Source organism: Sphaeramia orbicularis, chromosome 15 (assembly GCF_902148855.1).
Source record: "Sphaeramia orbicularis chromosome 15, fSphaOr1.1, whole genome shotgun sequence".
NCBI classification, from domain to species: Eukaryota; Metazoa; Chordata; class Actinopteri; order Kurtiformes; family Apogonidae; genus Sphaeramia; species Sphaeramia orbicularis.
Genome location: NC_043971.1, coordinates 29,568,332 through 29,591,465, shown reverse-complemented (window position 1 = coordinate 29,591,465; position 23,134 = coordinate 29,568,332). Strand labels below are relative to the sequence as shown.

General features: G+C 38.4%; 1 protein-coding gene across 1 annotated transcript in view; it reads right to left on the bottom strand.

Annotated features, from left to right (window-relative positions):
• Positions 1-9,592, bottom strand: part of oprm1 (opioid receptor, mu 1) — a 41,411-nt gene extending 31,819 nt beyond the window's left edge. Inside the window, exon 1 of the mRNA XM_030156420.1 lies at positions 9,030-9,592. Coding sequence (XP_030012280.1) covers positions 9,030-9,307 — 278 coding nt within the window. The 5' untranslated portion in view covers positions 9,308-9,592. The remainder of the gene's footprint in view (positions 1-9,029) is intronic.
• Between the last annotated feature and the right edge of the window lie 13,542 nt (positions 9,593-23,134).

The following is a 23,134-nucleotide window of genomic DNA, read 5'->3' as shown; positions in this document are numbered from 1 at the left end:
GCTACATGTAAAGTATCTGAGAGTGGTTATTACAGTATCATTCTACTTCTTCAAAACAATAACGGCAAAATAAGCAATTGAAACTCTATAATGCTGATATAGACATGTCTAGAATTGTATATACGAATATGAGGCTTTTCTCAGAAATGTTGACATTATACATTATGGTTGTACAATATCAACATTATTGTTGTAAATGGGTTGCATATTTACACAGTTCATACATCAGCAGCTGTAGACTTGCAAGACAAGATATGGTATTACACCCACACAGGTCCACTTTACAGCTCATCCTCATTTTTAACATCCTCAGGCCATTTGCTGCAACACATAAATCTGACATGAGGATGATTTTTATTCTCCTCATGCTGTTGCCAGTTCACTCATGAAAGCATGAACAAAGAACATACATCAACACTGTGGAGATACTGTTCAGATTGAGCTTCACTGGAATCAAACCAGGGTGATCAATATACATGGACGTGTATGAAGAGCGAGAGGTGATGAAAAATTGATCGTAAAGTGTAATGTACAGGTTAATGAAAAGGGTCATGCACACTTACAGATAACTGATAAATATCCTTCACAAATGTATGCACATTTAACTTTTTTTTTTTTTTTTAGTTTATGTACCTGCTTATTTATCCTTTTACAAAACAAAGTAAAGGAAATATTCAGGGCATGTTTTAACTGTAATACACTGAAACACCACTTTGTAATTCTCACGGTGGTCATCAATCTGCCATTTAAAATATAATAAGGCATTTGTGAATCGATGTGTTGTGTTTTCAAAGGAAGTCTTGATTGCATCAGCAGGACTTTTCCCACTACAGTACCTACAAATGCATTACCAGTAAGGGAACATTTGTGTCTTTTGTTTACCATATAGGCAGTAATGTGTTTTTTCAGTTTGAAGTGTCTTCCTATGGTTCCTTTAAACTAAAATATTGCAGGTAATGCTCACAGGTTGTGCTGGCATTGATAACTTTAGGTCAATATCCATTTATTATTTTTAGCTGCAAGCTATACGCAGCTCACAGTATTTTCCATTAAATCATAATCTGCCATTGCATGATTGTATCAATGAGATAGGGGAGGAACAAACCACATGATTTTATCTTACTACTTATTTGTTCTTATTCTTATTGTATTTTTACTTCTTTAAAAAATGCATAGTATTTAACAGGGTGAGAGAGAAACATTATCTCAATTCTCTATATGTCCTATGCATCTAGTGAATTGAAAATAAAAAAATGTTTGACACATTGGTTGATGCTGTCAAGGTGTGTTACAGTAAAATTAATTGAAAACCATCTGGAAGGCTGAAAAACAATCCTAGCAGCATTTTATACAAATGTGTAATTATATGTAGAAGAAAAGACAATTTGTCATTTGAAACGGATGGCAGGTTAAACTTGGCCTAGTTGTGAGATGCTTGAAGTCATTTTATAAAATACTTCAAACGGCATAAATCTATTGCGCTGCATGCATTCAACAACAGCTGCTTTGTGTTTTGCTCGCTAGGTGGTTGATAATCACTGTCCACTTCATTGTGATTCACTCTTGTAATGGTTTTCTCTCTCCATGATGATGAAAAACAAGATAGAAAACCAATTTAGACCAAACCCAGTTCCTTATGATGTTACTAACAAAAAAAAAAGGACTTGAAGAAGAATTTAGCAGCTTGTTGCTTAGAAACATAATTGTTTTCCACTGTGGATCTTCTGCAGGGTTTCTCTGAGTCCTTAACCCCTGGCTTCCATCCACATGAAATAAGTACATGCACTGTTGCACACTGCATTGGACATTCAAACTGCTGGGGAAAAATAATTTCAGTCTTTTTCATTGCTTAGCTTTGGCAAAGAATACAGCAGTGACACAACTCTTCTGTAAAATCTGATTTTTAAGAGCATAAAGTCTTCATTGTTGCAAACTGGAGTGTATCACATTGTCAAATTGATTTTGTGTACAAATCCTTAATATAATTATTGTTTGAAAATGCCAGTGCTGATGAAGAAGGACATGTTTAACAGCACCTGTCAGAGACTATAAAGAGTTGCATCAAGGAAGAAAAAGAGTGAGTCACCGTAATTGACAGATGGGACAAAAGAGCCAAGCGCTTTCACCAATCATCAAGCAGAACAAGAAAAAAAATACTGTCTGTTTCCTACAGGCTATTAAATCTGTCACTGCAAAAAGTCTTTCATTTCTCCTGAAACATTTTCAGTCTCGTCCACAGTTTTTCAAAGTTAAGACCTTGTGTGTCTTGTCATGATCCAGCATTGGTCATTCTTTACTTTTTTTTACTTGTCTCTTTTTTTTTCCCTGCTCTGTTCAATACAACACTTGTTAAGCCTGAGTGACAGGACTCTAACTCTGTGTCCAGTGGTGTTAGGAGGCTCATTACTCCCTCTCACATGCAGGAAGACCTCTATAATTACTTCTCTGTCCATAAATGTCTCCCACACAAGAAGAAAACCCCAGATCCTACTGTTGTGTGCACTGCATTGCACTGATTTACTCAATCCTCGCTTTCACACAAACACGTACTGCATATTGGGCAGTAAAAGCATTTCATACTGATAACAATTTCAGTTATTGAAATTCATGCAGCTTTTGGCATAATTTAACCAATTAATCTTCATTGGGAAGCTGATAGTTTTATTGTTGCCAGGGGTGGAGGTGAGCCACCAAATCAAATTATCTTGACTCCTTTCGTGCAAGGTGAGTTTGTCAGTACTCCAAAGCAAACAACGTAATTGCAGCATTAAATCCACAGATGGGCAATTATTATCAGCCTGTCAGCATGTCATTGGTTAACAATACTGAAGGACATGGTACACAGTGGTGTTCAGCACTTTGCAGCTGTTACAAAACTGAGGTCAAAGCACCAGGTCCCAAATGTTTACAGGCTGGAAAGAGGGAAAAATGAAGGATGTGACATGTTTACTACATGTACTACTAGAAAGAAATGTAAAGTGGAATGTAATCATAAATATGGTCCTGAAAAACCACCAGTACATTGATTGGGTTTATTTGGTTTGCCTTCTCAGCTACTGCTTGATTCTCCTACTGTGTGCGTCACAGTTACTCGTGTGATGAGCAACAACAGCTGTCATTCATGATGATAACTATGAAAAAATCATGAAAAGCATAGACTTTCTGAGCTATGCGTGCGTTCACTAGTCTTTAAAGTCAAGTTGCTCATCCCGAGAGCTAATTTACATGATTTTTTTTTCTTCGGGGGAAAAAAAAACACTACACACTGAGTAACTAATTTGCGTTAATGAGGTGAAAGCTATTCTCTTTTATCTCACTCAGCTCACCTCCTGTTATAGTTTATTATTATAGCCTGTAATGTAATATCTCTATATAACAGATTGACTTTAGCATCAATTCATAGTTTTGTCTTTATCCTGTGCACTCTGTACAAAAACATATTATATAATCTTGTTTTTTTTTTTTGGTTTTTTTTTTATATATGTAGCATTGACCTGATGTCACAACACATCAAAAGCCAAACAGGTTAGTTATTTGGAGCACAAATGTGAGTAATGAGACCTCCTATTTGTGATGGCAAGCAGCAGGGATAAAAGAAACACATTAGAGCACAGGCATGACTCTCACCATAACAACATATTTCATGAGACTGAGTTTAACCTCCCATATAAACACCAGGACTGCAGATGTTTAGACTTTCTTTTCGAGATAAAAGAGAAGAAAACAATTAAGAGTGAAATCTGTGGGTTAGCTACGGTAAATGCAATGCAAGCTATGAGTAGTTTAATGCTTTAAGCAGGATACTGGTGGTGTCACAGGTCAGCAGGTTCACAGAATCAGATGTTTATCTCTTAAAGAAAAGCATCTAAACTTCTAACTTCTATGTGCCTGCTGACGATGACCAGGTACAGCTGCTGCCAGATGCCAGATGGAACTGAGGTAGTGGCGTCCATGGGAGAGAGGGGGGAGAGGCATTTGCACACATCATACTCAAAACGCCTCCCTGTGTTGCCATGGTAACAGGAAGCACTCTGCACTGGAGGCATATTCCTAGTGGTACCCAATGGTTTCTGTTCAACCGCAATTGATTTTTCCGATTGAGCGTGCAGATCTCTGGTTGTATTTGTTTGCTTACAAGAAGTTTGCGGATGTGCGTGCAGGGGAGGGAGAGAAGAGGCCAGGGCGATAAAGAGTCAGAGAGGATGTTTTATGGGTTTCAGGTTATCATTACACAGACAGTGAGGGTTTTATCAGGGGAGGGGGTCATCTCTCATCCACTGCTCTTTCTATTTAATCTAGCAAAATTGCATTCAAGGCCGTGACTGTAAAGCGGGGACTGAGAGTTCCAGACAACTTTCCCATTTACAAGTAAATATCCAGTGTGTCATTAGCTAAATGGGTGCTCACTCTCAATCTGCCAACAGGGAGAGAAAAGACCAAGAGACAGGCAGAGATAGCGAGAAAGACAAAGAGGCTGATGAATGTTAATGACCCTCATGGCTGAATGAGCTGAATGAGACTTATTTTACCTTCCTCCCAATTTCCCTAAAGTGCCATTAGTGGTGCTAACTTACTAGAGCTCCAAACCCTTGAACTTTTCTCAGCCAGTAACATATTCACAGCCATACATGCCTGCAATCAACACTGTCTGGAGGAAGCAGGAGTAAGCTGAGATGTCCTCTCCCCACAGTACAGGCCAAGGATGAACGAGCAAAAATCACAAATAATGCCCTTCACCATCTATCATCTTTTGTGTTGACAAACTACTTTGGAATACATAACATGATCTGTATACCATCTCATACATCATAAACACTGCTGTACTTCTGCCAGACAGCTGCAGATACAGACCACGTCATTAAAAGAATGCTGGTACATAACTTGTATTCTAAAATGGGATTGTACTTGGCCTTGCTTACCCACTGCTCTCTGTTCAATTTCTGCTTCATTTCTATTGCTATACAAGTGCCAGGGGAGAGCTCTGTCATAGGTAATTTGGGGTAGAAAACATCAAGCATACATGCAGAATACATCCACTAAAGACACATGCATTCTCTAACAAAACAGAACTATTTGGGGAAGCACTCAAACTCAAGGGGATGCCAAATGAGGATTGGCTTGTCGCTGCCTCTGATACACTGGGGAAGTGGGACGCAACAAAGAAGTGCTAAAGCAAACCATTCACCTCGTTGCTGTCGTTCATTTGTGCAAACTATAGATACCTATAACAGGGGTGCTGCTGGCTGTTTGGTGGCCCTGAGCTTAACAGCTTTGTGTAGCACTTCCTTAATACAATTTGCAATAATACTGTGTATTAATATTGTATTTTTCATAATGTAAAGCTAAATTACCATTGTGGAAAGATATTTAACCAAAACAATGACCTTTAAAGTCTATCTGTAAACCTCCTAGTAGATTTTGTGGAGTTGCTTTGGTGCTTAAATAAAACAAACAACAACAAAAAAACAACTATAAAACCTGTGAGTGAAAACCTGAACTGAAGATGATGGGTCAACCCCTGTATCCCACATACTGTGACAGAAATTTACATTATATTAAACATTTGACATTACCTTGTACATGTAAATGTACCTTGTATTGCCTAATGTAGTTGTGCTTCATCTTAAATTGAAATGATCTATAATTAAAATTATGACAGTGATTGTCAGTATATTTTGTTGCCCCCTCTGGTGCTTGATGCCCAACACACAGTGTGTGAAGTGCATAAAGGCAGCAGCAGCCCTGATGTACCATCTCAGCATTTCTCAACCAAAAATATGCTTTGTATCATTATTTGTAGATGTGTATTAATTGCTGGTAACTTTCTGCTATAATATAGAAGTTAAATATTTCATGAATTTTCCACCAAAGATCCTTCACCTTGTTTTTTAAGATCACATGGTTGTAACAACAGTACTTTACACCTATTATAAAACTAAATGTAGGAACTGACAGCACTTGGTTGTGGTTTGGGAAAGACACCAAGGCTTGGTTTAATACAGAAAAATATGCAAAAATATAAAAATAACTGAAATGCATGTATTAATATAATAAAAACCAAGCCATGAGCTTTTTTCTAATCCTTAACTAAGTCCATTTATAGCCTAAATCTCTTTTTAATAAATGCACTTAATTCTGTTTAAGTCAGGGTGTGAATAGTTTCCGGTGGTTAAGTCATGGATTTTTTATCTTCCATCCTCCAGAACCACGTCCTGCTTTTATGCGGAAAGGCAAAAAAGTCAAATCCATCAACGGATACACATCCACAATTTGCAGATTTTGCAAAAGCAAACCTCTTGCAGCAGGGATGCAATAAAGTATTATAGTCCTCCATTACAGACACTGTGTTCCAGTGTTAAAAGTCATTAAAGCACCTGTCTCACCATGTTCAGTGCAGCAGATCCTCCCTTCAGTCACTCTTGATTGACTCTGTCAGACCCTTAAAGTGGGTAATCAGAAGGTGGACCCTCCTCTTTATCTTCATTGTCCTCAGCTCTTAACTTGCTTAAAGCTTTCATTTATCTTCCTACCCTCTGTTCTTGACCACTTCATCACTCACCTATTTTGTCTCCCATGCACATATTTCCTCCATCATCACTCTATTTGTTCATCAGTCTGTGACTTTTTATTACCTCGCAGCACCTCATCTAGAATGACATAGTACCAATCAGGGAGCATTTAACCACTATACACTTTTATCTTTTGTGTAAATAGGCTATCAGTAAAAATGTGCTTCAGTTACTGGAGGCTAATATCACTCACAGTAAAGGGGTGTTTCAATGCCATACCGTTCATATAAAATGAACAAAAATATGAAATGTTTATGTTCAAGTCCTCCTTTCAAAGTTAAAGTGTTTTTACCAGCATCAGGGTTAAGTAATTAGTCTATATGTACACTACATGTGCACACTTGTATAGGTTGAAGTTATAAGTGTTATGCCACCTTCCAAAAACAAATTTAGAGACTAAAATGTGTCTGTGAGGTGACTGGTCTCCACTGGACCAGTCATTCAAGTGGCTGTGCAGTTTTTCATTATGAACCCCACTAATCACGTTTTATTTCCCTTTACTACTTGTGACAGACGATTAAGGAGATTAAAAGCTCTTCAAATGAGGAGGTCTTCCTTAAGAGAGGCTTGTAATTTGCTTCAAACAAAGTTACTGATACTTACTAGAGGGACTGTGACACATTAGTGCACTGAACAGATTCATTATGACGGGGGCCTACATCTAACAAAGAAAGCAGTGGAAGACAATGGAGACTAGACTCTTGGTTAACCCTTTATCGGGCCAGTGACTATTTTTGGTAATTACCGTATACATTACAAGATAGTGACAGCAACAGTTACAGTGGGGACAGTGAGTCAACAATCTCAGGTCCAATGTGGTCTACAGGGTCCACGTCTGCTTGAACAGTGAGTGTAACTGCTTTGTTAGGTACCATGAAGTAATGGTACTAGTGTTAGGAATGATGTTCAAATGGAAAACGTGGATGATGACAGGTGTCTGGATCAGCACGTATGTTGTTGAAATGCTCTAAAAGTGATGTTCTAATGTCCCTTTATCCTTAAATCAGCTTTTCTTGTATTTTCTGTTTTAACTTCTTGTATTTTTCTTTTTTTTTGCCACTTATGGGTATGGAATCAACTATGGTATCTTCATTGACCTTGATTTTCTACATAATAAAAAAAATGAAAAATTTCACAAAACTAATAAAGTCTTGTTATGTCCTCTAATAACACTGACGTTAGAATTTAGATTGTCAGAGTATTTCTGTGTCTCTCTATAAAGGGTTAAGATTAGTTTTTGAGATCAGGTGCATGAGAAACTATTTTAATGTCTTTGCCTGATATTGAATATATAACCGCAGTATGCTGCACCACTCGAAATCCAGTTATTGTGTCTAATTTATATGGGTAACATGCAATGGAACAGTGGAAAACTATATACAACAGCATCACAGAAGCATCATGGTGCACAGTGTCTTCATCTATAGCACAGGTGTCAAACATACGGCCCGGGGGCCAAATCCAGCCCACCAAAGGGTTTAATGATGATGATTTTGTAAAATGCAAAAATTACACTGAAGATATTAACAATCAAGGATGATAAAATCATTTTAGGTCATTTCAGTCTAAAGCGGATCAAACCAGTATAATACTTTCATAATAACCTATAAATAATGAAAACTGTAATTTGTCTCTTTGTTTTAGTGCAAAAAAAAAGTAAAATTACACAAAAATGGTTACATTTACAGTCTAGCCTTTAACAAAAAATGTGAATATCTGAAATGTCTTAAAGAGAAGTATGTGGAATTTTAATAATATTTGTACTGTTATTTAATGTTTTATGTATTTGTAGATCCACTGTGATCTCTAAGTTGTGATTCACATATATAAATGATAAACTAAGGTGTAATATTGTTAACATTGCACTTATTTTACTAAAGAATTTTCAGGTTCATATTTGTTCATGTTATGTTCAAGTACAATTTGTAGATGTAAACATTTTCATTACGGAATTTACTTTTTTTTTTTTACTGAGAAGTTCTTATCCTATTATTTATATTATTTAACTTTAGATCATATTAGGCTGAATGTAGCCCCTGAACTAAAATGAGTTTGACACCCCTGATCTATATAGTCTTGCCACATCACTGCACTGGTATTAGGATGAGTTAGAAAATATACACCATGTACGTGCTGTAAATGTACTCTTATGTGTATTCCTTTGTTGGTTGTTGTTTCTATGCAGCAGCCCCTCGCTCTTCTCGCTTTATGCGCGCACGAGCAACTTACAGCGAGGTGAGGTTGGAGGCATTTTACGCACGGACTACCGCTGAGCTGGCAACAACACTGTCAGTATTACACACCTGATATCAGCTGGCTTCAGAAACACACCTTTAAATGCGAGAAACGCAGCAACAGGCTATAGTTATTTGTCAGAGGAGAGTTTGGAGACAACAAAAAATAATAATACCGAGCATTTAGATGACAGACATATGTACTGAAGCACTCTGGATGTCTTACCTGACAATGATATACATGACCAGCACGTTCCCCACCAGCCCCACCACACACACTATGGAGTACAGAGCCGTGATAACAATCGCTATGATGACCGGGTTGGTGTCGTTGTCCATGCCGCCGAGTCCAGCCAGCCCCTGGTCCTCTTCGCATCGCGCATCCGCCAGTCTCGTGTTGTTGTTGGTGTCGGTGAAGTTCCGGCAGAAGCTGGTGGTGTTCTTGTAAAGCACGGGGAACGGGCTCCGGTAATCCGCGCTCGAGCCGTTGATTGCGCTCTCCATGGTGCTCAGTCAGCGGCGGGTGATGCGCGCGCGGTGTCTCGCCTCCTCTCGGGTGGCTCGTGCTGGTGCTGGTGCCGGTGGAGGTGGTGGTGTTAGTGGTGTTGTTGTTGGTGGTGAACTGGGTGTCTCTGAACTCGGAGGAACGCTGCTGGTTCAGGCTCGGCTCTGAAACCTCACCGTGTTGAAGAATGTGGTCGCGTGTTGGTGGAGTGAGGGTCACAGCGGCGGGGTGCGCGAGACGGAGTTCACTAGGAGCCTCGCGCTTCTTCTCAGCGAGCCTGCACGGGACAGGCAACGGCGTGAAAATGAATTAGTTGGCTTCCTTTCTCCCTCGCTTCCTCTTTCCCTTCCTGACCTCCTTCCTTATTTCCTATATTTTCATTCTTCTGTAATTCTTGCCTTATTTTCGGCCTCAGTGACGCTCTGCTTTTTTGTTCGTCCTTCTAGCCTTCATTTTCTACTCACATTTTCGTTTTTTTCTTCTTTTGCTTCCCCCACTTTCTTCATTTTTGACATGGAAATAAAAATGTATTTCCCTTACTCCCCCTTTTACTTTTTCTGTCCTTACTTTCCCTCCCTTTTTCCTGGTCTTGAGATGTTTACAACAATAGGCTAAATATATTCATTTTCATGCATTTTTAACTTGTATTTCCAGCTCTGTTTTTGTTTTTCTTGCATCATTCCCCCATCTCCTCCTTTTATTTGGTCTGTGTTCATTTGAGGATAATTATACAGAAATAATCTATTTGCATATATAAGTTTTTCAAGTGTCTGTAGACATCTGGTACTTGTAGATGTATGCACACACAAGCATAACCAGACAGACACTCCAGGAAAATAGAAAGGTGAATATTCAGTTATTGTCCTTAAATGTTTTTATGCAGCACACCAACAGATAATAATAAAACAATGTGATATCAGATAGCTGGAGGAAGATCTGTAGACAACAATGACTGCTTGCAGGGATTATCTGACAGGTCCTCCATGCATGTACAAGCAGCACATTGATGACCCTTCTCACTTGTGATTCCTGTTTTCCATGCTGTAACAGGGCACTGTAATGAGTGAAGCCGAGCGAGGGAATGTAGCACTGCGTAATGCAATAGGGATTGATTTTAATCAAGATAATGTCCTTGCTTGTCTCATTACAGTTTCAGAGAGGCGCAAAAAGGGCAAAGGTCACTTACTAAACGTGCTGGAGGCCTGTTTGGAGTAAAACTGTTTAACATGAGCGATAATAGTACTCAAAGTCATTGTTGTATGTTGGATTTCCAGGCAGTTTAATCAACACAATCCACATCATAAAAAAAAAAAAAAAAAAAGTGTTTGCTGAATCTCAGGCTTCTATTTATGTGTGAGAGGTGGTAGACAGTCGAACTGTGTGCATGTTTTATTTAGGTAGGATATAAAATGTTTCTTGTTGCAGCCTTAAGTTTAATTCACATTAAGAATTGTTTTTTATTGTGATTTATCCCTATCATTTCCCTATTTGAATAAGTTAGATTAATAGAGCTCAGATGGTTGATGCACTGAATAGAGATTTAGTAGTTTGGCTAGACAGAAAAAATACATAAAACATCATTTAAAAGTTAGAGCCTCTTATGCATGTCCTCCTGGATACTTCACTACAATTAGTCCTTTGACGAGAGAAGCTGTCAAAGCTGTGTGATCATGAACACTATTTGTGAACCACTGTAATTTCTCTGAAGTGCCGTCAGGTTTGTGCATGTGACGTGGGTGGAGACAGGGGCTTCATCCTGTTGCTATGGTGAAGATGAACTTTCCATTTTCCTGAGGCACTTTCAAGGGCTCCACAGGTGTGTGTGTGTGTGTGTGTGTGTGCGTGCGTGCATGCGTGTGTGTGTGTGTGTGTGTGTGTGTGCGTGCGTGCATGCGTGTGTGTGTGTGTGTGTGTGTGAAAGAATGAGGTATTGGATGTTAACACCTGTGCTAAGAGCATAAATATGTTTAATTGTGTCTCTTTTCCATTTTTGTAAAGCACTGTGTATGAATTGTGCTATACAAATAAATCTGCCTTGCCTTGCCTTGCCTAATTTAAAGAACAGGGGAAATACACTTCTACCTGACAAACAGGGCCCAGCAGGGGGCAGAGTTAAAGTGAAATAATAAGATTGTTTTGCTGTGGTATTTACAAGCTAAACATGCATTTAATGTATCCTACCAATTTTAATAGGACAAATAAAATGATTAGTCTAAATTTATTTGACCTTATGTTATGTCTTTACCATATTTTGGTTCAATGACAATTGATTCATCACATGGCATTAATGGCATAAATATTCATTATGTATTTTGTGACTCACCTCTTGACATAATAAAGCATTAGTTCTCATTTAAATCCTAATGCAGTTTGTTTGTGTGTTTGTATTCCCTGTCGGGTTTTCTGCACAGTTGTTTTTATTGACACTGTGACAGCCTGACATTTCCATTTGAGTTGTTCATACTGTGCACTTGCAATACTGCCAGAGTAAATTAATGATTAATTCAGCATTTTAGTGTTAAATGATGTTGCTTTGTGTCTGATTTCTCTTCTACTTCTGTTATTTAAACCCTTATCTGAAATTATAAGTCAATGATCTTCAGATACAGACACAGACGCAGGTACAGATGAATTGTATTGATCTCCAGGGGGAAATGCACATTTTCCATCAGCTCAATAAAAAGACAGAAAGAAAGAAAACTAAACAAAAATGACCAATCATCAGTCCATGAATCATCCAGATGAGGAGTTGTAGAGTCTGATGGCATTGGTTTGAAGGATCTTCTATACCTCTCAGTCCTGCAGCTTAATCAGGGTATAGTCGCCCTTTGCAGTGGCTCTTCTGGTTTGTCACAAGGATAATATTCCCAGGATGCCCTCCACATTATACTCACTGTGCATCTCTCCACCGCTCTCCCCAGTGAGTCCTGCTTCTTTCAAAAAACAGAGCGAGCTTTATTCACCAGTTTCTCCAGCCGATTTGCATCTGTTAGTCTGACTGATCTGATTTATTATTTAGGATTTCAGCGGTTTTCTGTTCATTTCATACATTACATTTGAGTGTGCTTTGTAGAATATATGCCTTTGGTTGCTGGTTAAAATAAACAGCAGAAGAGAATGGAGAATAAGATAAAGGGCTAAATAAAGGGAGGGAGAAATTTATTTTTCCAATATTTGGCTTGAATATTTGGAAGTTATTAAGAGTTCCAATTTACTGTATGTTTTGTAGATGAAAAAAGTAATTACATCCCTCTTTATGTCTATTTCTGTGTTTTCTACTTCTTGTGTGCTGTTATTAACAGTCATAATACATGTAAGACATACGGTAAAGTAAAACAGTAAAAAATCATTCCATCCTGAATGTTTGGAACTGGTTTCCAAATGCAGAAATAGTTCAATGCATCACTGATTTGCCAGATGTAATGGCCCTGTAGTATTTTGTCAGGCGCTCTTTAATGATACTCCAACTGGTATTTATTTATACAAAGGCAAATATTTATTCGCCCTAGCTGGCTATGATATTTGTCATACTATACTTGATTAAATATGTTTCATCTGGGTTTATGTAACCATCTTAAGGCACAAGGTTTGTGAATCTGCACACTGCATAGCTTTTGTGATGTTATCTCAAATGACTGGTGTTTTGCATGTACAACAAAGCCTCAAGCTTAAAGATGCTTCTATACAGCAACGCAATTGGTGTCTAAACCCATAGAAAATTCATCCATTTTAAGCACATGTGAAGATTGACAACTGGTAGAGAAAACCATTTAAGATGCAGCACTAAGACAGAATGAATGGATGTGCTCTACAATTATGGTTATAAACATTTCCAGAAAGATGGTTTTATATTAAATTTAAATAGCAATATACAGCATATGTCAGACACAAAATACTGGAAAATAAATCACAGTTGTGTGAGTATTAAAACAAGACATTATATAATCTATGCTTGGGGTTCATTAGTGGAAAAATATAAACATGTACAATTTTTGTGATGTTTCACTACATTTAAAAGAAATTATACTCTACTATACCATACGAGGTGGAGAGCTGATTCACATTGGATTGTGCTAAACATATTTAACCCATAAAGACCCAGTGCAACTTTTGTGTCAGTTCCCAAGTGACATTTTCTATATATTTAACCTTTCTGAAGTGATTTATCATCACCAAAACAGCCCACATCATCCCGTTTTGTCAGCTCTTCATTGGCTTCCAGTCAAATTTCATATTGATTTTAAAATTTTAGTCCTGACTTTCCAGGAGTTGCATGGTCAGGCCCCCCAGTATATTGCTGACTTGTTGTGCCTGTACTCCTCAGGGTGCACCCTTAGGTCTTCAGGCCAGAGCCTCGTGAAGGTCCCAAAGACTCTTTTCAAAACCCGAGGAGACCTGTCCTTTCAGGCTGTAGCCTCCAGACTCTGGAATGACCTGCCCCTGTCCCTCCATGTGGTCGACTCCGTGGACTCTTTTAAAAAGCAGCTCAAGATGTAGTTATTTAGGAAAGCTTTTGGTTGATGGATTTATCCTTTTTATTTATTTTATGAAATTATTCTTGTTGTTTTATTGCACCCATTTTATGTACAGCACTTTGTGATTTTTATCAGTGAAAAGCGCTTTATCAATAAACTTTACTCACTTACTACATTTATGTTAATATTATCTTCTGTATTTTGTCATACCTGCTGCCAGACGCTAGTCTGGTTTTGTCTGTCTTTTATGTTTTGTTTGTCATTTCCTGTTTTATTTTGTTAAGTTTTCCCTCATGTGTCTTGTCCGTCGTCTTTACTTCCTGTTCCCCGTTCATCCTGACCTCTGTCCTGATTACCTGTCTCCGCCCTGATTTGCTCCACCTGTGTCTAGTTGTCTTCCCTCCCTTTTGTGTATTTAAACCCTGTCCTTTCCCCTGGTCAGTCGCCAGTTTGTAACTCTCGTAGTTCTTACCAGCGTCTTGACCTCGTTTGTTCGTTTTGTCTGCCTGTTGTGACCCTTTTTGGATTCCTCGGTTTTTTGCCTACTGCCTGCTCCCTGTCGGTTTTTGTCTGCCTCTTTGGATTTCCTGGTTTCGATCTTCTCGCCCTGACTTTCTGGTACGTGAGTATTTTGTCTAGCCCTTATGTCCTGTTGCCTGAGTGATAGCCTGCCTGTGCATGACCTGTTTCCGTCCCTGACCTCCCTTTGCTTTTCCCCAGTCGGGGAAAATACCCCAAACGCCGCACGGGGAGACGGGCTGCCGCCCTCGAACCGGAGGACGAATCAGAGGAGGATATCTCCCACCTTTATCCTCAAGAGTCTGTCATTATTATTATTCTTCCACCTGTGTGTGAATAATAAATCCATTGAACCTTATTTTTGTGTCCGAGTTACTGCATTTGGATTCAGTGTTTGTACTAGCCGCATTACATATTTTGTATTTTACCAGTATAAATCAGGTATTTTCCTATACTGAATTAGCTGATGATGTAGATGTTCATGAAGGCTCAGATTAAAGTTGAGGGTTATTATATCAAAAACATAGGAAACTGCAGAAAAAGTGACTTTGCAGTCAAATCTATCATTAACTGAACATAAACCGACTATTTCCATCCACTGTCAATGATCCAACTCCATGGGTTTTACTGGTGAATCAGTGCTGTAGAAGATGATGGTGTTTCCATGGTAACTACAGAGCCTCTGAACATCCAATTCAGCCATATCTGATGACCATGAAAATATGACAAACTGCATTTTACACCAATTATTTACATGTATTGATAGGATTAGTGGATCAACTGGTATTAAACAGTTTAGATCAGTAGATGCTTTTAGTCAGTGATAGATGTTTGGGTGTTTATGGGTTAACAAAGTGTACAGATTTTATTGCTCTTATAAAAATGTGACTGAGGTGCTCACTCAGACAATTGTCTAGGACATTGTCGTATTCATGTCATTCTGAGCCTCAAGAGTTTTTCGACTCAGACCCCTCAGATAAACCTCCTGACCTGTTAAAATAGGTTAATGGATTGTCACAATTTAATGGAATGTTACTCACTTCAGTGAGAGGGGGATGAAACTTTTAGACATTGATAGCCACTGATGATAATAAATGTGACAGGCATTATGAGCAGTGCTTTGCTAAAAGGATGTAAATGGAGAGATGAGGGAATGTTAAACACTGAAGGTTAATAATGCATCCAGGGATAATTTGTTTTATCTTGATGGTTTCTGGAAGAGCAAAAACTCCCAGCCAGCAGGAATCATTGTTTATTTACTTCGCAGTGGGTTCTACTTTAAATGTCTGAAGTAAAAATTTTTATGGAAAATGAAAAGTATGTTTCAATTTGGCATATTTGCTTCACAGACAATTCTCACCGACACAAACATGTTATTATCATTTGCACAAATATCACTTACATTTCTCATACATGTGTAAACAAGTCATATGCAGGTACATGAGAGCGACTGTGGGGTAATATAGTCTTTGTCTCTGGTAGTGTAAATATAATCAAGCAAAGCAGAGATTTCCGGAGGTTCTACTCAAGAGACACATGCTGCTCTTCCTCCTTATTTTGTTGCATAATCCCTGCAAAATGAGAAGCGAGACAGAAGAATTCTCCATCAGTACCTCCATGCACTCTGATTCAAGTGTATTTAATCCCCTTGTTAATCTTAATGCAATTCAAGTCATTGGAATTTCGATTCAGTTCATTTCAGGTGAACTTAGTGAGATTTAGCTTAAATTATTTCAGCCCACTTTAACTTTCAGCTTCATTCATTTAACTGATTAAATCTCAAATGGAAATTTGTTTTCATGATTGCAGTCTGGCTCTAGGGATATCTGTCTGTTAAAAGATCACTGGTTTCATTTTTAACATGACTTTTAATAATGCTCAACAGTATTAGTATTTTTTTTTTTTTTTTTGTGGATCCCCTGACCTTACATGAAAGATGTAACGGTACAATATCTAACATTTGTTGTCTTTTGTATGTAGAATAGAATAGAATAGAATAGAATAGAATAGAATACTTTATAGTCATGCATGTCATTAAAACAACAAAATTACTTGTATCTTATACAAAAACTGTTCCATAAACATTAACACACACTACATTCACACAGTAAAAACTGTAAGGTGTATATTTATTCAAATATTGTAAATAGGCAAATAAAAAGAAAACACTAAACACAAATTCTATGCTCATCCCTTCTTTTTGCTCAATGAATAGATGTATAAGAGCAAATGCCGTCAGTGAGGAAAAAAGCTGTGAAATACAAAAATGAAATGATTTTTAAAAAATTATTGATTCAAGATTGTGTTTTTCTAAAGCATAAACCTGCCCACACAGTTGTATAGTAATATGAAAATCTTCTAGTGGGAAAAAAAAAATAGGACCAATGGCCCTGTAGCTTACCGGCCAAATTAAAAGCTTCGGGAAATGTATCCAGATGCCATTTATTATCACCCAGTTATGTGTATTTATTATATTACAGAAATAGCCCATGTTTTGGTCATATTCCAATTGGATCTGTAAAAAATTCAAATTCCAATTTGATATCATTAATACTTACTGATTTATTGGATCAATCCACTTCCTATCTCTTATAATGGGAAGATTTTTCAAAGTCGCACCAAATCCAGAATCAGATCCGGATTGAAATAATTTCAATACCTTGTGTTGACATCATCATAAAGAAGCTGTATACCAAGTTTGAAGTCAATCAGAACTGTAGTTTCAGAGAAGAAGACGATTGAAATTTTTCCCTCATAAGAGGCCAATGTAAATTTTCCATAAGTTCCCAGATCCAGAAGAAGATCCTGATCAGCATGTGGACATTATGTTTTGGTCATCCATACCAAGTTTGAAGTCAATCGGAATTGTAGTTTCAGAGAAGAAGACTGAAAGTTTTGTAATGGACGACAGCCTGTTGGCCGGTAAGCTAAAAACTGGAGCTTACAGCTCTGTGTCTGTAACAGGCTGAGGTGTCTGTAACTTAATGTCTGTTTTGCCCAGAGTTTTGTCTCTCAGACAGATCTGCACAAGTTAATGAGCAGTGCAGAAAGCAAGAGGAGCAGAATAAACTGGAGTGGCTTCATTTTTCTATTATTCCACCTGCCCAGTGCTGTTACTGGTGTGCTGGTTACCTTTACGGGGTCAACCTCACTGCATGAAGGGTGACACCTTGGGTTTTCTCCAACACATTGAAAAAGAGGAAAATAGAAAACCTATGGCAGAGTCTCAGCAGGTAAATATAGCACCACACACTTCTACAATCGACACATTCTCACTCCCAGGTTACACCGTGCCTCTTGGGCAGGGTGTCGTATTACAGGCACACAGAGAGCCCGTGAAGTGTCACTTTTCAACCTATTGGGTACATTTCGTTTTTTTAATCACTGCATTTAGTCCAACATAGGTTTAGACAATGCCATGGTTACAATCTAGCTGCAAAAAACACCTTGACAAGAGACAAAAAAAAAAGGTTTAGGTGAGGGTTTGAGAGGAGCTAAAATAAAAAAAGACAAGGAGAGAAAATGAAAAATGCAGAATTAAAAACAGAATGAAGGGCTTCCAGTGTAAAGTCTGTCACATTTGTTGATGTACTACTACTTCTACTCTAGTCACCTCTTGTCCAGTGTTTACAAATAAATATCTGTAAAATGAGGTAATTCCCATCACTTTGAAACCACAATGAATTGCAACATCACTTTTCCACACCAGCATTATACAGGCAAAAAATACATTGTGGGCCGGATCTACTAAAGGTTTGTGTGTATAAAAACGTGCAAACTCACTGTTCACACAAAAAAGTTAACAAACTGATTTACTAACAGTGTGCACTCAGGGTTGCATCTTTCAAAGGTGCAAAATAGTGCGTCTGCATCCAGGTAGTACGTTTACCGCAGTGAATATGCAATATGGTGTGTTTACACACAATTGTGTGTGAGCTGGGAGGAGAAAATGTAAATTAATTTAGCACATGCAAAGTGATTTTTCAAACCCGAAAGCAATTTGCTGATAGAAACTGCGTCTATATATTTTACACATCTTATCGGGAGGTGCAAACAGTTTGTATGTGTAATTGTGCACACATGGAAGTGGTTATTGTCACAAGAAGGAGACATCAAAATGATGAAACAAGACACAGAGAACACAGTTTTCACCCTCGTTTGAACATTTTTGGAACGATAGAAGAAAAAATAATTGAGACATATGCCCCCCCTTAAGCAAAGGCTACTTTTCCACTTGATCTGATGATTGTGATAAAAAAAGCACCAACATAAGGCTACAGTGTGACAAAATTATATGTGCCTGACAGTCATTCCATCCAACAACCCCCTCGGCCCTCCACTTCTAAAACTAGAAAAGCACTTGGAGATCACAGACCTCCACCAAGGCAGATCAGTGGGCCCCCGTGGCCCCCCCACCCCCGATCACCACCAAAATTTAATAATTTGTTCCTTGTGCCAATATCAACTTTTCCTGAAATTTTCATCAAAATCCATCCATAACTTTTTGAGTTATCTTGCACACGGATAGACAAACAGACAAACAGACAGACAAACCAACGCCGGCAAAAACATAGCCTCCTTGGCGGAGGTAATAAATCCGGCTCCGCTGCCCAGCAATGCCATTTTAGAACTTCCAGATGAACTAGGGGATCATTTGGGGCCAGTCATAAGAGGGAGTCATGCAGTACCTTCTATGACAAAACTCCTCCAATCATTCCAGCGCACTGTTACCATTAGTGCTGACATATCCCAGAACAGTTTTCCAGTGTATTGTCTCCATGACGACGACCAATAGCGCACGCAAAATCCTCAGTTAAATTGGGCAGTCTTGAAGACTTTGCACCTGTTGTCATTTGTGCAATCACTCTTAGTAAATCACCCGCAAACTGCAGTTCAACCCCACATACAAAATTCTAGATTGCACATGCATATTAATACACACAAATTGGGATCTTAGTAGATCCGGCTCTGAATCTTTTGGTTTGGACAGAGAGGAGAAAGCTGCAGAAGGAAGAAGTGTATTTTCGGTTTCTGGGACTTTTCTGTCTCCTGCAGCTTTAACAATATAAAATATAACAGATGTTAATATTTTCACTTATTTATCCCCAGTCTGTGAATAGATTGTACCATACTGTAAATATTGAACATCTTCCCTGACTGTCTCAGTACAGTCTATACTTTTCTGAAGACATCGCTGTGTGTTGTGTACGTTTTAGCCTTGCAAAGCCCTTACCTGTCAAGTCTAGAGAATGGACATATAGACAAGAGGTCAGCAATGCAATCACTGATGCATCCATCCATTCCCTCGCACTGAGCTCGACCTTATAAAGTCACTGTCTTCAGAACTAGCTGTCTGAGCAGATGAATAAATAAAGTCCAGAGAAAATGGCTTCACCATCGAGAAACATCAGAAATTAACTGGAAAAACAATCTTTCCAGTTGACCAATAAAAAGTGTGCAAGCAAAGTGTACATTTGTGTTTTCCAGATGCAGTGACCTGTTTGTACAAATATGAGTCTAGTACAGATGATTATTTTTTAATTTTTTAGTCTTGTGCAACTTTCCTTTTCTGGATCACATTTGCCTCAAGAAAGAAACATACCTAGGCTGTAGGTTGTGTTAGACTTTGATTTAGAGCTCGCTCTCTCTAAATTACATAGTGAAAAAAATACTCCAGGGATAAGTGGTCACCTTGAAGTCACTTGTTGTGAATTATGGTGTGCCTTTTCATTAAACTGCCCATACTACTGGAGTCATTGTGCTGCAGCCACCACCAGCAGCAGCCTTATGAATAAATGGAACTCCTGATAAAGCATTTCTAAGAGGCTTTGTCCATCCGTCTGGCCCCATTAGTTTTAAAGTAAATTTTCTCAGTTACTTCAGGTCAGATTGGTTTGAAACTCAGTGGGTAGGCTGTTATAATTCACATGCTGATGACAGAAGGACAGTGAACACCTCATGAGCTTATGGTTCTTGTTCTGATTTGTGGAAGAATCAGGAGTTGAATTACTTTGTCACTAATATTGTGACTCTTTAGTGAACAGTTTGTGAGGTGTTGACTTTCAAAAATTCGCTAAAGATAATCACACAAACAATTGACTTGTTTTACATGTGTGAATCTTGCAGATTTTCTTTAGTAAGTTTATTTACACTCAAAGCCTGTAGGCAGATCATGAAGGATGGGCTAAAAATGTTTTTAATAATGCATATATCTATTTCATGGAGAAACCACCTAACCATTACAGTAGTAATATATAAGAATAGATAATGTGTGTAGCCTGCAAACACACTCATTAAGGCTGTTTAATTTATACAACCAATCTCCAAGTTACTATAGTTCAGTAACCGTAAAAGTTTTTCAACTGTTCTCCATCGACAAGACTTGCTTACTTGCAGCTTATAAGCGAGCCTTTTGTTTACTGTTAAGTTGGAAATCAAACCAAGCAATCATTGCTGGCTTTCTTCTAGGCTGCCAGCAAACTGCAGAGCTGGAGCGACTCCCCTGTGTATTAAACTCACTGGACGATTGTGCGAAATGCCACATCATTTAACAATGTATACTGAACAACTGTGTGCAGCCACTGTCAAAAATAAACACTTCCCCTGTCTAACATGGAGATTTAAAACCAGACTGACATTTAAGAAAAACTGTTGTTGTTTTAGTGGTACAAGGTCACATGTACCTGCATTTGCCATGCCGAAGGGACTTTGGGACACAAGATGAGTCATATGCCAGCAGTGCATCTCTGATCCCATCATCGTGTTGTCTACCATAAAGCTGCTTTGGTAGATGGCCAACTTGGAAGTGAAACTGATTTGGACAGTTTGTTATGCAATGAAGGTTGCTTTTGTGGAATAAAACATAAGGCAAAACCTTTCTGATTATATATATATATATATATATATATATATATATATATATATATATATATATATATATATATATATATATATATATGTATAGATAGATAGATAGATAGATAGATAGATAGATAGATAGATATAAGAGTTTACACTGGAGCAGAGATGCAGTGGTTCATTAATCATTGCATCTCCACTCAGAGTATGTTCAGGATCCCTAAGAACTACAGCCTGACAACAACATGGAAATGACAATATGGGTCAAAAAGGGCTGTAGCCTCTTAAGCTTGGTGGTCCCTGGTATCCACTGTTCCATCTGTGTTTCCATGATATGCTATCCAACACTTGTAGTAATATACACATTCTTTATTTCCATGTTACCAGACAAACGTGAGCTGAAAGTTCAACAAAACCAAATGTCAAACAACAGAACACAACTCAAACTACAACCACTTAAATGGGAAAATATCTAAAACAAGATACCAGTCTGAAACCAGTGTGTGTCATGAATTATTTAATAAAACAAAGACAGAGACAAACTTTGCATTGCTAAGCAAAGGTTGTGCTAGACATTTTTATTGTCCGTCTAAATGACGGACAGGGTCGTAAAAATTTTGTCATGACACATTATTGTCCGTCATTTCAAATGAAATTTTTTAATGATAACAAGACATATTTAGTAGTATTTAATGTTCAAAAACATCTCAATGATGCAGCAACTGTAACTGATAAACCAACATGATATAATAACTTGTGTAAATATACACGCCACTTTTAATTGGCGTGTTATCATTATAAGCTTTCTGCATGTATGTTCACGCCGCGTCAAATACCACACACTGAGCACTAGAGTTAGGGTTACAGTTACGGTTAGGGTTATGTGAACTGGAGAACTTGACGAAATTGAATAACACACAAAAGATAGAAAATGCCATAAGAACTGGTGTATTGCATACTTGTCCTTCATCCTCCACTGCATCAGTCCCTCTTTTTTCACTGCGTATATCAATGCCATCACAGTTACTGGGCTTTTTAAAATAACTAAGGAACCTTGGCTGTCTTGACATTTTGTGCTAGCAAAGTAGCATGTAATTTTGGCTAAAGTCAGTTAAACAGCAAGACAAGACTTGACAATGACTGATTGAGTGACATGAATGACTGGCTGTTGGTGTGGTGCAAGGACAACAACCTGATCCTGAACACCACCAAAACGAAGGAGATGGTCTTAGACTTCAGGAGGAGAAAAACAGACATTCAGCCCCTGTTTATTGGTGGGGAGTGTGTGGAGAGGGTCTCCAACTTCCGATTCCTGGGCGTGCACATCGAGGATGACCTGACCTGGAGCGCCAACACCAGAGCCATCATTAAAAAGGCACAGCAGAGACTTTATTTTCTGAGGACTCTCAGGAGTAACCATCTCTCCCAGAAACCGCTCGTGTCTTTTAACGATGTACCATACAAAGCATCCTGACACACTGCATCTGTGTGTGGTATTCGAGCTGTACGGCAGCGAACCGGAAGGCGCTCCAAAGGGTCATCACCACGGCCCAGAAGACCACCGGCTGCCCCCTTCCTTCCCTGGAGGACCTCTACAGTTCCCACTGTCTCAGGAGGGCACAGAATATCATCAGAGATGCAACCCACCCTGGCTTTCCACTTTTTGAACTTTTACCCTCTGGCACACGTTTCCGGACACTAAAGGCCAGCACAAACCACCTAAAAAACAGTTTTGATCCCAGGGCCATAATTGCACTGAATACTGCTGGACATGAATTAATTGTGTGGAATGCTGAATGTTGTCCAGAGTACATGATGATGTTTTATGTGTCTTTTACACTTCTAGTAACACTCTTTTTTATGCTACTTCTTAGATATTTATGCCGTCAGGGTTTCCCTTTTATATTTTAGTTTTTATACTCTTTTATATACATTATTTACACTTTTTTATGGCACCTAGGATGATTGCACTTT